At 45.6% G+C, this 12787-nt stretch overlaps 1 protein-coding gene across 1 annotated transcript in view; it reads left to right on the top strand.

Annotated features, from left to right (window-relative positions):
• Positions 1-486: 486 nt before the first annotated feature.
• The window catches only part of MMS19 (MMS19 homolog, cytosolic iron-sulfur assembly component), a 46368-nt gene continuing 34067 nt past the window's right edge, over positions 487-12787 (top strand). Inside the window, exons 1-3 of the mRNA XM_040436011.1 lie at positions 487-630; positions 8966-9014; positions 11979-12079. Of these exons, the coding sequence (XP_040291945.1) occupies positions 543-630; positions 8966-9014; positions 11979-12079 (238 nt within the window). The 5' untranslated portion in view covers positions 487-542. The remainder of the gene's footprint in view (positions 631-8965; positions 9015-11978; positions 12080-12787) is intronic.

Here is a 12787-nt window from a genome sequence, read left to right as displayed (position 1 = left end):
GAGGGACACTTGGGAGGCATGCGACTATATGACCCAAAGCTACCGGTTACAATAAATTAGCAACGACAGCCAAAAAAATAGGACTGATGTAAATAATGTAAGCTTTAGAACATCGCAGAAATAAATTTAAAAAATACACTTATGCCCTTACAAATAAAAATTTATAGCCAGTTGCGAACAATTCTGGTCATTAGGGGGTTAATAAACATACACTCAATAAAGTTTACCATTTTGAACGTCACGTGATTCAGCAAAGCGAAGAGGGGAAAAAAACTTTATTTATAAGAACTTTCGGCACAACTTTTAGAAATACGCCTAGCGATTCTGTCTCCTGTCGTGCTCACGGGCGGCCATATTTCTGTAGCCTTCTCTTAGCGCCCTTCCCCTTGAGGCCGGGTTTGCCTGAGCAGACAGAAAGCTGACGTTACAATTTTGTTCTCTAGTGAAAGCGCGTCCCGTCACGTGATACGCGGCGAAGCGTGCCGCTGGCGCAGGCGCAGTTTTGCTGCCGTCTTCTGCCCCCGGCCTCTGGCAGCGGTGTGATGGCTGAGGCGCAGGAGTCGCTGTGGGGGTTGGTGGAGGAGTTCGTGTCAGGACAGCAGGATAGCAGAGCGGCCGAGGTGGCAGCAGGTAGGGCTGGTAGTACATTGGACCTTTCTCCTGGGTGAGGTGGGAGACATGTGACTGCCTCGTTATTTACATGCCCATTGGTCGGTGGATGCCCATGCGCCTCATGTAATGCATGTCCCCTGCAAGCCTGATGCTGTAGTCACACATTTAAAGGAATTGTCCATATTTGAGCTCATGACACCGATTATTTGTGGAAAGAAAGTGGTTGTATGTGAATAAAGTGCAGCCGTTATATACCTGATTTATTCTTCAACTTTCTCATATACCTTGTGCCAGTTCTTCACCATTTGCAAGATCTCTGCTTGCTGTCAGTGTATGAGAACGTTCTTGTTTAGAGCCAGAGGTTGAAAACCTGTAAACACTGAATCCCTTTTGACAGATGCAGGTTTGGTACAGTCTTAGGTCTCATGCACATGGTCGTGCGGTCCGCAAAACACGGATACCGGCCGTGTCCGTTCTGCATTTTGCGAAACTGAACTGCCGGCCCCTAATAGAGCAGTCTTATCCTTGAACTTAAAGGGGTTGTCCGAGTTATGAAAAATAATAATATTGCACTGAAAATCTGATATATAACTGAGCTAAGCAAGTTTTATGCAAAAAAATAATATATATTTCCTCATTTCCCTGGTTCTTTTCTGGCCCTTTGTTTACATGCAATAAAAACAATCTCTGCCCCTCCCCCCTGCTCTGCTAAGGGAGTGGCTACAAGAGCTGCCGTGAGTGACCTGTCTGCCTGCTGGGAGACTCTGCAGCATGTTGTATGTGTAGGACTACAAGTCCCAGCTGTATAATGACACTGCTAAGGGAGTGGATACAAGAGCTGCCCTGAGTGCTGGGAGAATCAACAGCAACTTGTAAGTGTAGAACTACAAGTCCCAGCTGTATAATGACACTGCTAATACACACAGGATCTTCCCCCTACCTTCTTGTGCAATGCTCTCTCTAGTATGTCAGCACCAGTGCCAGGCATTGTCTCCTCACTGCCTGCAGAGCTGTGCAGCTGAAGGGGTTAAGAATCCTAGCAGAGAGCAGACGGCAGTGAAGGGGGGGGGCGTGGCCAGCACAGTGATGTCTGGTTTACAGGCTTGTAAACGACCTTTATCAGAGCAGGGAGAGAAGCTGACCTCACAGGTCATGTGATCCTCAGTGAAATCTGAGAAACCAACCACTGGAGATAAAGTGAGTTAATTGGAAAGCTGTTACATTTTCTTAGATAGGAACATAGAACAAAAACATAACTCGGACAACCCCTTTAACAATAATAACAATCATTTTTTTTTTTATACTTTATTTTTTATATTTTTAGTTAACTCGTTTTTATTTTTCATACATGGGAGAATGTAAAAAAAAATGTTTTTGTTTTTCACTTTTTTTCCTTCAAAGCACAAATGAAATATTTATATTTATTTAGGTTGCCCTGTGTTACGGCCATTTTCATATTGGAATATATTATTATTATTTTTTATAGATATTTTTCTTTACACATTGTGCTGCCCATAGTATCATACAAGGCTTTTGGGGACATTTTAGTTTTATTTCAGATTTGTCCTGTAACTGGACCTGATGTATTAGCCCAAGCTACAAGAGGGGTGTACAGCTCCCGGAGCCTCACTGCGGAGCTGTTCTGGGTCTGCTAAGACACAGCATCTCCTGCAGTTACCTGGTGATCATGTGATCAGCAAGTTGGGAGCAGGAAGCGTCAGGATAACCTCAGAGAGGTTGGGGGATTGAGGCCTCTTCCACCTAGGTTCAGTGGTGGTCCAAGCTCATGTCCGCGCACCAATGGCCAGCTTCCTTCATGCGTAATGCAAGATATACTTGACCACTGCTTGTTGACAGGCTCCTTAACGCCCAACCGGACGTGACTTAACACCCAGCGCTGTACATGTATGGCGCAAGGTCCACGGGGCTCTAGGGAAGGATCGGGGGGGGGGGGGAACGTCGCGGCACCATGCCTACTCTTACCGGCAGGCAGCCATGCCGGGTAAGGGCAGCATGGTGCTGCACGGCCCCCCGGCAGCTCCAAGCGCTGCGATTGGCCGATCAAGGAGACCGGCACATTGCAGCGCAGGAAGCTGTCAGAGGCATCGGGGCGGGAGGAGGTGGCAGGGGCTGAACAAGTCAGGTGAGGCAGGGGACACCAGTGTTTTGGGTCCCCTGCCAGCGATGCTATTGGCTGGAACAACTCTCCAGCCAATGGCTGCGCAGGAAGAGGCAGAACTTCCCTGCATGCAGCCATTCTAGCTGGTGACTGCATGCAGAGAGGTTCTGTGCCTTTCTGTGCTGCTTGTGGCTTGCTGGGACTTGTGATTTAACCCCTTTCATGCTGAAAAGAAGAGAGAACATCTGGAATAGCTGCACAGATTTTTTTTTTTCTTTTGCAGCTGTTCCAGATCCCTAAACCACCCTCCATCCCTGTCCCACTTTTCATCAAACACTACATATTTATTTCTGTATAACACCTATTAGGTCAAAAGTGCCCTTTCCACCCCTCAAAATGTTCGCACGGGGGTGCTCTTTTCCGAAATGGGGTCACTTGTTGGGGTTTGTCATTTCTGGGGACCTCAGGAATTTATTTAATGCGACATGGCAGCTAAAATACATGTCTGCCAATTTAGGCCTGTCAGCAAAATTCATATTTAGCTGTTAGGGCCCATGGCAGGGCTCTAGAGTCATACATCATTTTTTGAGCACATATGAGGTGTTGGCGTATTTGGGCGGACATGGGGAACAAAATGTGAGGTGCATTTTGTTCGGTTACCCCTTGTGAAAGTGAAAAATGTGGGTGTAAAGCATCTTTTTCTGGAATTTTTTTTTAATTTTCACAGCCTATTTTTTCCTAATTCTGTGAAACGCAGATGGGTCAAAGTGCTCGCTACACACCTTGAAATATTCCTTGAGAGGTGTAGTTTCCAGAATGGGGTCCCTTTTTGGGGGTTTCCACTCTAGGGTTACCTCAGGGTGTGTTCAATTGCAAGATGGCGCCTGTCAATTATTCTGGAGAAATCTGCCTTCTAGAAGCCATTTGGTGCTCCTTTCCTTCTGACCCCTGTGGTACGCCCCCATTTAGCAGTATACAAGCACATATGGGGTATTGCTGTAATCAGGAGAAAATGGGCAATAAATTAGGGGGTACATTTTCCCCAGTTCCCCCTTTTGAAAGTGAAAAATGTGGGCCTAAAGTAAATTTTTCTGGAAATTTTTTTTAATTTTTCATTTTCACAGTCAACTACATGAATCACTTTTGAGGACAAAGTTCTCACTACACATCTTGAAATATTCCTTGAGGGGTGTAGTTTCCAGAATGGGGTCACTTTTTTGGGGTTTCCACTCTAGGGGTACCTCAGGCTGTCTTTATATGCGACATAGCTCCCAATCCTGCAAAATCTGGTCTCCAAAAGCCCTATGGCGCTACTTCCCTTTTGAACCCTGCCATGCGCCCATACTAGGGATCGACCGATTATCGGTTTGGCCGATATTATCGGCCGATATTGAGGATTTTGAACGTTATCGGCATCTATTTTGCCGATATACCGATAACGTATTGGGAACACAGAACGCGCTGCTCTCAGCGCGTTCTGTGTTCCCTCAGCAGCACAGGGGAGAAGGAAGCAGTGTCTCCTCCCCCTGTGATGCTGCTGCCGCTGCCTCCAATGACAGGACGGAAGACAAGAGGAGGGGAGGGGCTGTGGCCGCTGCGCCACCAATGAAGATGAGTCTTTCATTAATTCAAATACAGGAGGCGGGAGCTGGCTGCAGAATCATATAGCCGGCTCCCAACCTCTATGAACGGCAGCTGCGGTCCGCGGTAGTTAACCTCTTAGGTGCCGCGGATCGCAGCTACCGCTCATAGAGGTCGGGAGCCGGCTATGTGATTCTGCAGCCAGCTCCCGCCTCCTGTATGTGAAAGAGAGGTATCTTCATTGGTGGCGCAGGGCGCCCCCCCCCCCCCTCAAGCAGTGCGCCCCCCACCCCAATAGTAAAAACATTGGTGGCGCAGTGCGCCCCCCCCCCCCCCCTCAAGCCCCCTAGTATTAGTCATTGGTGGTGCAGTGCGCCCCCCCACCCCAATAGTAAAAACATTGGTGGCGCAGTGCGCCCCCCCCCCCCGTTCTAATCATTGGTGGCAATGGCCACAGGATCCCCTCTCCCCTGCTCCTCCGATCGGAGCCCCAGCAGTGTAAGCCTGGGGCTCCGATCGGTTACCATGGCAGCCAGGACGCTATTGAAGCCCTGGCTGCCATAGTCAGCTCCATGCTGCTGTGTGCACAGAGCACAGGGCAGCAGGGAGAGTGCGAGATCCTATTCACTCTGATAGAGATCTATCAGGGTGAATGGGACAAGGGTTCTAGTCCCTAAGGGGGCTAAAAGTTAGTAAAAAAAAAAACACAAAAATATTAAGTATAAATGAAAAAGATTTACAAAAAAAATAAAATAATACACGTTAACAATAAACATTAATTTTCAGCAGATTTGTGTAGGAAATTTTTTTTTTTTCCTCAAAAATAAAAATACCCAGAATATCGGTATAAATTATCGGCTATCGGCCTGAAAGTTGACAAATTATCGGTATCGGCCCTAAAAAATCAATATCGGTCGATCCCTAGCCCATACATCATTTTTTTTAGCACATATCGGGTGTTGGTGTATTCGGGGGGGGGGGAAATGGGGAACAAAATGTGGGCTGCATTTTGTCCTGTTACCCCTTGTGAAAGTGGAAAATGTGGGTGTAAAGCAACTTTTTCTGGAAAAAATTGTAATTTTTCATTTTCACAGCCAATCGTTTCCTAATTCTGTGAAACGCCCGATGGGTCAAAGTGCTCACTACACACCTTGAAATATTCCTTTTTGGTGGTTTCCACTGTAGGGCCACCTCAGGGTGTCTTCACATGCGACATAGCTCCCAATTACCATTCAAGCTAATTCCTCTCTCCGAACGCCTTATGGTGCTCCTTCCACTCTGAAGCCTGCTGTGCGGCCATACATCTTTTTAGCGAACATGGGGTGTTCTTGTAAACTCCAGATTCAGGGTAATAGATTTTGAGTTTTGTTTGGCTGTTAACCTTTGATGTGTTGCAGGAAAAAATAGCTAAAAATTTAAAATCCTGCCAAAAAAAGTGAAATTTTGAAATTTCATTACCATTTTCATTTTATTCTCGTGGGACACCTAAAGGGTTAACAAAGTTTGTAAAATCAGCTTTTAATACCTTGAGGGGTGTAGTTTCTAAAATGGGGTGATTTATGGGTGGTTTTTAATATCTAAGCCCCAGAAAGTGACTTCATAACTGAACTGGCCCTGAAAAAATTGGGGTTTGGAAATGTTCTTAAAAATTTTAAGATTTGCTTCTAAACTTCTAAGCCTTCTAACATCCCAAAAAAATAAAATGCCATTTTCAAAATGATCCAACATATGGGGAATGTAAAGTAATAACTATTTTGGAGTTATTACTATTATAAAATAAGAGAAATATAAATTTGGAAATTTGCGAATTTTTCCAAATTTTTGGTAGATTTGGTATTTTTTTTTTATAAATAGAAATGAAGTTTTTTTGACTCAATTCTACCATTGTCATGAAGTACAATATGTGACGAGAAAACAATCTCAGAATGGCCTGGATAAGTAAAAGCGTTTTAAAGTTATCACCACATAAAGTGACACATGGCCTGATCATTAAGGTAAAAAATGGCCAGGTCCTGAAAGGGTTAAAACTGTATTCCAGTTGGTAAAAGTTATCCTCTTTCCACAGGATAGGGGATAACTATTAGATTGATGGAGGTCCTACCGCTGGAACCCCCACCGATTAAGAGAACGGGGGCCCTGTATCTCCTGCAGCCTCCTGAAATGACGGGAGCAGCCGGTGAACAACACAACATTGCATATTCGCTGTAGAAATGTACTAATGCTACGTTATAAATGTGAGATTCTTGGCAAATACATTTTGTACAAAATTATTTGTGCCTGTCCACCAACGACAAGGCGATCTCTTTAGGACAGGAACCTACGCTAAATACTACCTCCTGTGGTGCTGTACTGGCCTCCATTAAATTCAGAGTATGCAGGTTCTACATGCATGCTGAGCCCATTCTGTATTCTACCTCTTTTGGTGCCACAATGGCCTCCATTATCTTCAGGGAATGCAGGTTCCACGTGCATGCTGAGCGCACTCTGTATTTTACCTCTCTTGGTGCCTCCTTTAAATGCAGGGACAGCAGACTACAGCTTTATACTTGCACTAATTAAAATCAGTCCATTGGACGGACGGGTTAGTCAGGAGCGCACGACCAACGGAGTCCGCCACGCCTCCAATGCAGACTGCAAAGAAAGAAATGAGGGTTAGTGCTCATGCACACAAACTTTTTTTTTTTTGCGGCTCATATGTGGAACCATTCACTTCACTGGGGTCACAAAAAGAAAAAAGGAAAGGACTCCATGTGTATTCTGTTTCCATATGTCCATCCACAAAAAAATATCCGCCTTACTGAGAAGGATACTGTTCTGTTGGGGGCCAGCTGTTCCATTCCGCAAAATACAGAATGCACACAGCCAGTATCCGTATTTTTCGGATCCGCTGTTAACGGACCGCAAAACACCCAACGGTCGTGAGCATGAGCCATTACAGTCAGCACATCCCAGTGCGCAAGTCCACGTCGCCGTGCTGGACACACTACTTTGTTTCTACAGTGGATTTGCTTTACCTAAGGATCCGTACACAGAGGACTGGCAAAGGCGGTGAGCTGATTGCATTTATTTTTTTGGTGTATTATTTAGTGTAGGTTCCTGTCCTAAAGGGATCACCTTGTTGTTGGCGGACGGGCACAAATAATTTTGTACAAAATGTATTTGCCAAGAATCTCACATTTATAACGTAGTATTAGTACTACGTACTAGTACTTTACATGAAGGCTTACAGTGGGGGGGGGGGGGGGGGGGGGGGCTGCAGTGTGTTTAGCACAAGCCGGGGGCGCTATCAGCTTGCCCCATGTGTTGGCAGAGAAGGCAAATTTATATAATAGTCCTAGTGAGATACGAGATAAGATAAGATCACTGATAGCGACGCTGTATGAGCTCACTGCAGACAGCTCCGGTTTCCTGTATGTCGCTGTTTCTTTCAGCAGCATACACTTCATTTCCTGCACAAGTAAACAGAACAATGTGCGGTCACTAAGTGGTTAATGCAGAGGAAGGAATCATGCACACAAATGTATTGCCGCTCTGTACAGCGCAGTATTGACTCCATGGCACAAAAAAAGTACCTTATGTATTATAAACATCATGGGTGGTGCAGAAGCGGGAGCTGTGCCCACAGCGATAGGTGCCAGCTGTGCCGCCCCCTGACACCCTGCTGCAGAGTGACCCGTCCTGTGTCTGCCTGATAGTGCTGTGACGTCACAGGTAGGTTAGACATCATAGACTACTACTCCATCCGCCTCGTCTCGTGGATCTGCATTACCAGCCTTGCCTCCGTAATAGAGCTAATTACTGCACGGTGCGAGCTTGCAGAGGATGCGTACAGCGATGAAAAGCAAAAAAAAAAAGGGAAAAGTTCTTGGGTTAATGTTTTTCATTATCCTTGTGGCCAAGGTCATCCAAAATGTAAAATACATCCTGACCCTAAAAGGAAAACCACCTGCCGGTCTAGGCGCGGTTCGCGACATGGATTTAACTAAAGGGGTTGTACAGAATTAGAAAAACATGGCTGCTTTCTTCCAAAAACAGCTCCCCCCCTGTCCTCAGGTTATGTCTGGTATTGCAAATAAATCAAAAATTGGAAGGCACACCGTCCAGGAAGAGGGAATGTAAATCCCGAGGGGAGGTGCTCAATGGAGGGGCTGTCACGCCACTATACAAAAATATATAAATCCACGGCACTCTCGTAGAGATTGATTAGATGAATTTATTGTTGTATCCAACACCAACTTTATATAGCAGTACAAGAACGCAGGACCTTGATCACGGCCTATAAGTAACATAAAGACATATGTATAGCATCAATGAGTTGTTGGATCACAATAGTCAAAATAGATTACATACAAGAAAAAATGCAAAGAAGTCTACAATTGCAGCTCTGCCCCAGAGCTATTCTGAGCTGCAGTACCAGATGCAACCCATGAACAGGTGTGGCGTTTTACAAGGAAGCCGCCATGTTTTTCTGATCCTGGACAAGCGGAGGACACCAAAGTGAGAGAATTTCTGCGCTTTACATTGCCCTTCTCAGGCCCTGTACAAAGTATAACCCAATGGGCCTGAAATCTGTCATTTTTAGTGCACAGTACAGGTATATGTATGTATGTGTACCGGAGTGGTCATTGACTCTGCCGTCTGTTCCTCCCGCAGGTGTGAAGGATGGGGCGTTCACGGTGTTACAGGTGGTGGAAGCTCTTGGGTAAGACATACTCTGGCTATATCGCATATTGAAGAATTCCGACTCCAATCATTCATCTGTGAATCGCCGTAAAAATCACAGTGTCCTGGAAATATTAGTCCCAGTGTCGACCTGTATTCTGCTTCTTCAGTGTCAGGCCTCTTTCACACGTCCGTGAATCATGAACCACGGACAGCACACGTACCCATTGATTTTAAAGGGGTTAACAGAGAATTTATATTGATGACCTATCCTCGTGGGGGGCTGACACCCACCGATCAGCACTCTGTGAAACACCGCAGCCTCTTCCTAGGCCATGTTATGTCACTATACCTCGGTCGCGTGGCCCAGTTGCAGATGAGCCCCATTCAAGTCAATGGGACTGAGCTGTAATACCAAGCACAGCCACTATGCAGTGTATGACGCTGTGCTTGGAGCCTGCATTGCCCACCAGAGCTCCGGAGAGCGCTGCAGCTCCCTGAAACAGCTAATCAATGGGGGTGCTGGGACTCGGACCCCCGCCAATGGGATAATGATGACCTATCCTGATAACCCCTTTAATGTATTTATTTACCCATGAGCGAACCAAACATGTTCACTGAGGTCTGTGAAATCAACTGAAACATCATGGATGCCCTCCATGTTCATTCAGGGATTTTTCACTGATGCTTGCTATGAGATTCTCTGGAAACGAATTTTCAGCCAAGCATTTTATGTGGAATACAAATGACGCACCTTTCAAAACCGGATCCTTCGCTGACCATCGTGTCATTGATGTCATCACGAACGTGTGAAAGAGGCCTTATATTGGTAGAACAGGTGCCGTGCGGAGATACCTACCTCCTGGTGACCTCCATTATCAGAGCCCATTGGGGTTGTCATTCACTCATTTACTGACCGTGAATTACAAATAAAACATTATGCAGGGTGACCTCGTCCTCCGCCATCTTGCTGCTCTTCCTATATACCTATCATAGTATTTCAGGAACACTAGATGTGACCTTGATGGTACAAATGGCCCATATCTGGCTGTAACATTGGTATTGGCACAATATTAACTTATTCTCTATCCAGAGGATAGATGTTGAGCATGTGATTCGTAAAGGTCTGACTGCTGGGACCCCCAGTAATCACAGTAATGGGGGTTTGGTGCACCAGTAAGAATGGAGTAGTGCTTTGAGCACTCCCTCTACAGCTCCATTCATTCTCTGTGGGACTGTTGGAGATAGCTGAGCGCTGCACTCGCCTCTCCGGCAGTGTTTCCCAACCAGTGTGCCTCCAGGTGTTGCAAAACTACAACTCCCAGCATGCCCGGACAGCCTATAGCTGTGCAGGCATGCTGGGAGTTGTAGTTTTGCAACACCTGGAGGCACACTGGTTGGGAAACGCTGATCTAGAGAATCAATAGATTATTGGAGGTCCAAGGGCTCTGACTCCCACCAGTCAGTTCTTTTTCCCCGTGGATAGGGGATAAGTTAATATCATCGCACAACCCCATGAATGTTGCCATTTTATACTGTAGATGAACATTTTCTAAGTCTAAGGGACCCCTTGGGTTCTCCGGTAATTAAGAAAATGAAAATATTTAAATATTACTTTATTGTAAATATGTTCCCAAATAACTTTCATTAGGTATAATGGCTTGTTTTGTCTAGGAAGCAGTTGTCAGGGGAAATAAAATGGCCGCCATCCTATTAGCACATAGAAAACCTGTCCTAATCACACATGAGGACAAGTTACTTCAGAACACTGAGCCAAAGAGCTGCCTCATCCTCCTCTCCGCTCGTCGGGGATTATGATCCTGAATACAGCCGATTTAAGGCTAGATCTACACGACGACATTTGTCGCACAACAATTTTTATAATGATTGTCTATGGTGTCGCACTGCGACATACTGCGACGCGACAGTCGCAAAAAATCCATTCGAGATGGAAACTGTCGCAGCATGTTGCATTGCGACACCATAGACTATCATTATAAAAATTGTTGCGCGACATTGGTGCGACAAATGTTGCAGTGTAGTTGTGCCCTATCTGTCGCACGACACATGTCGTCGTGTAGACCTAGCCTAAATGAATCTGTTGGAATGGAGCTCATGAGGAGATTGGATGTGGCTAATGAGCAGCAGTTGTATGCAGTCTCCATTACCACAGCCCAACATTACCACAGCCTGTCCGTCCTCTCTGTACTTCATGTCTCCTCATGAACTCCATTCCTACAGAGATTCATTTAATTAGCCGTATTCAGGATCATAATCCCTGATGAGCAGAGAGGAGGATGAGGCAGCTCTTTGGCTCAGTGTTCTGAAGTAACTTGTCCTCCTGTGTGATTAGGACAGGTTTTGTGTGTGCTAATAGGACGGCGGCCATTTTATTTCTCCTAATGATTGCTCCCCAGAGAAAACGAGCCATTTAATGAAAGGTATTTTGGAATAGATTTATAATAAAGTAGTAATTAAGTATTTTCAGTAATTTTTATTTTCTTAATTCCCAGAGAACCCCTTTAACCCCGTAAGGCAGTATAGACTTTGCTGTAGGAGGACCCAGAATAATGACAGGTCAGCGGCTGTAGTGTCAAGACAGAAATCTAGTCTGGAATGGAGCCAATGGTCAAAGCCTGGATAGAGACAGCGGGTACTGGGTAAACAGTCTGAAGGATGAAGCCGGAGCCATGTCCATGAACAAGGCCGTGGTCAAACAGGAATCTGGATCAGGGGCACCAGAACAGATAATGAATCTAGCAAGGCATGCCGGGAAGATTCCCCTTTAAATAGGCCGCAGTGTCTGACATTCTGACATACTTTTTGGCTGCCAGTTGCCTTAGTTACCTGATGCTGTTGTGCCAGGAGCAGCCATAGAGGCTGCCAGGGGTGAAATGAGTAACAAACGGTCATTGGCATTCACCGCTCTTAGAAATGCCATGTCTCCAGTGGTTAGGACTCTGGTCGTACAGATTCTTTGCTTATCTTTTTTCTTTTTGCCCAGGTCCTGTCTGGCAAGCCCTGAACCCAGGACTAGAGGGCGAGGCGTTCAGCTCCTCTCGCAGGTCTTACTACAGTGTCATGCCAACCTGAAAGAAAAAGAAGGTACAGCGCGTCCTCGTCAGCCCTCACGAGCCTCTCTCACGTTCTGTTCCTCCGTCAGGACACATTGTGATTTGCAGGGATGACTCCGCTGTGTTACAACAGATGTTTACTTTGATTTTAAAGCCGTTCTGTTCCTTTGTAATTGTCGGCTAATGGGCACGTCCAGATGTTTTTGATGGCCGGGCTCATTGGTGCGGATTCTGCTCATTGTGCACTGGCATCAGTACAATAGCCCAGTGAGCGCAGCGAAAATTGTAAAAAAATAAATGCTGAATATGAAATTAAATGGCTCAAACGCAGCGGATGTCTGTATGATGCTGACTCTCAATCATCTGACTTGAGTCATGGAAAAAGCAGATATTTCAGTTCTGACGATCTGTGTCATAATGGCAGATTAATTACAACCAGGACCTCGCTGGATGTCCTATACAAAGCAGTAATAATCTGAAATTGCATTGAAAAATGTCCAATGAAGCCGCGTTGCAAATAGCTTTGATTAAAAATCTCCTACCATGATGTGTGTACAGCTCCTGTGAAGATGGATGTGTGTTCATGGTGCCAGACAAACCCTGGGCAGCCATACTGTCTTCTAATTCCCTCCTACCTCTGAAGCTTCACTAGGGAGCAATTCATATTGGTAACCATATACTTATGGTGCTATGTGCCCGCAGCTGCAGGTAAATACCGCCTCTGTGTGATGTCTCTTGA

This window comes from Bufo bufo, chromosome 6 (genome assembly GCF_905171765.1).
Source record: "Bufo bufo chromosome 6, aBufBuf1.1, whole genome shotgun sequence".
Taxonomy (NCBI): domain Eukaryota; kingdom Metazoa; phylum Chordata; class Amphibia; order Anura; family Bufonidae; genus Bufo; species Bufo bufo.
Note: the sequence above shows the minus strand (reverse complement) of the source record. Positions and strands in the feature narration are given on the sequence as shown.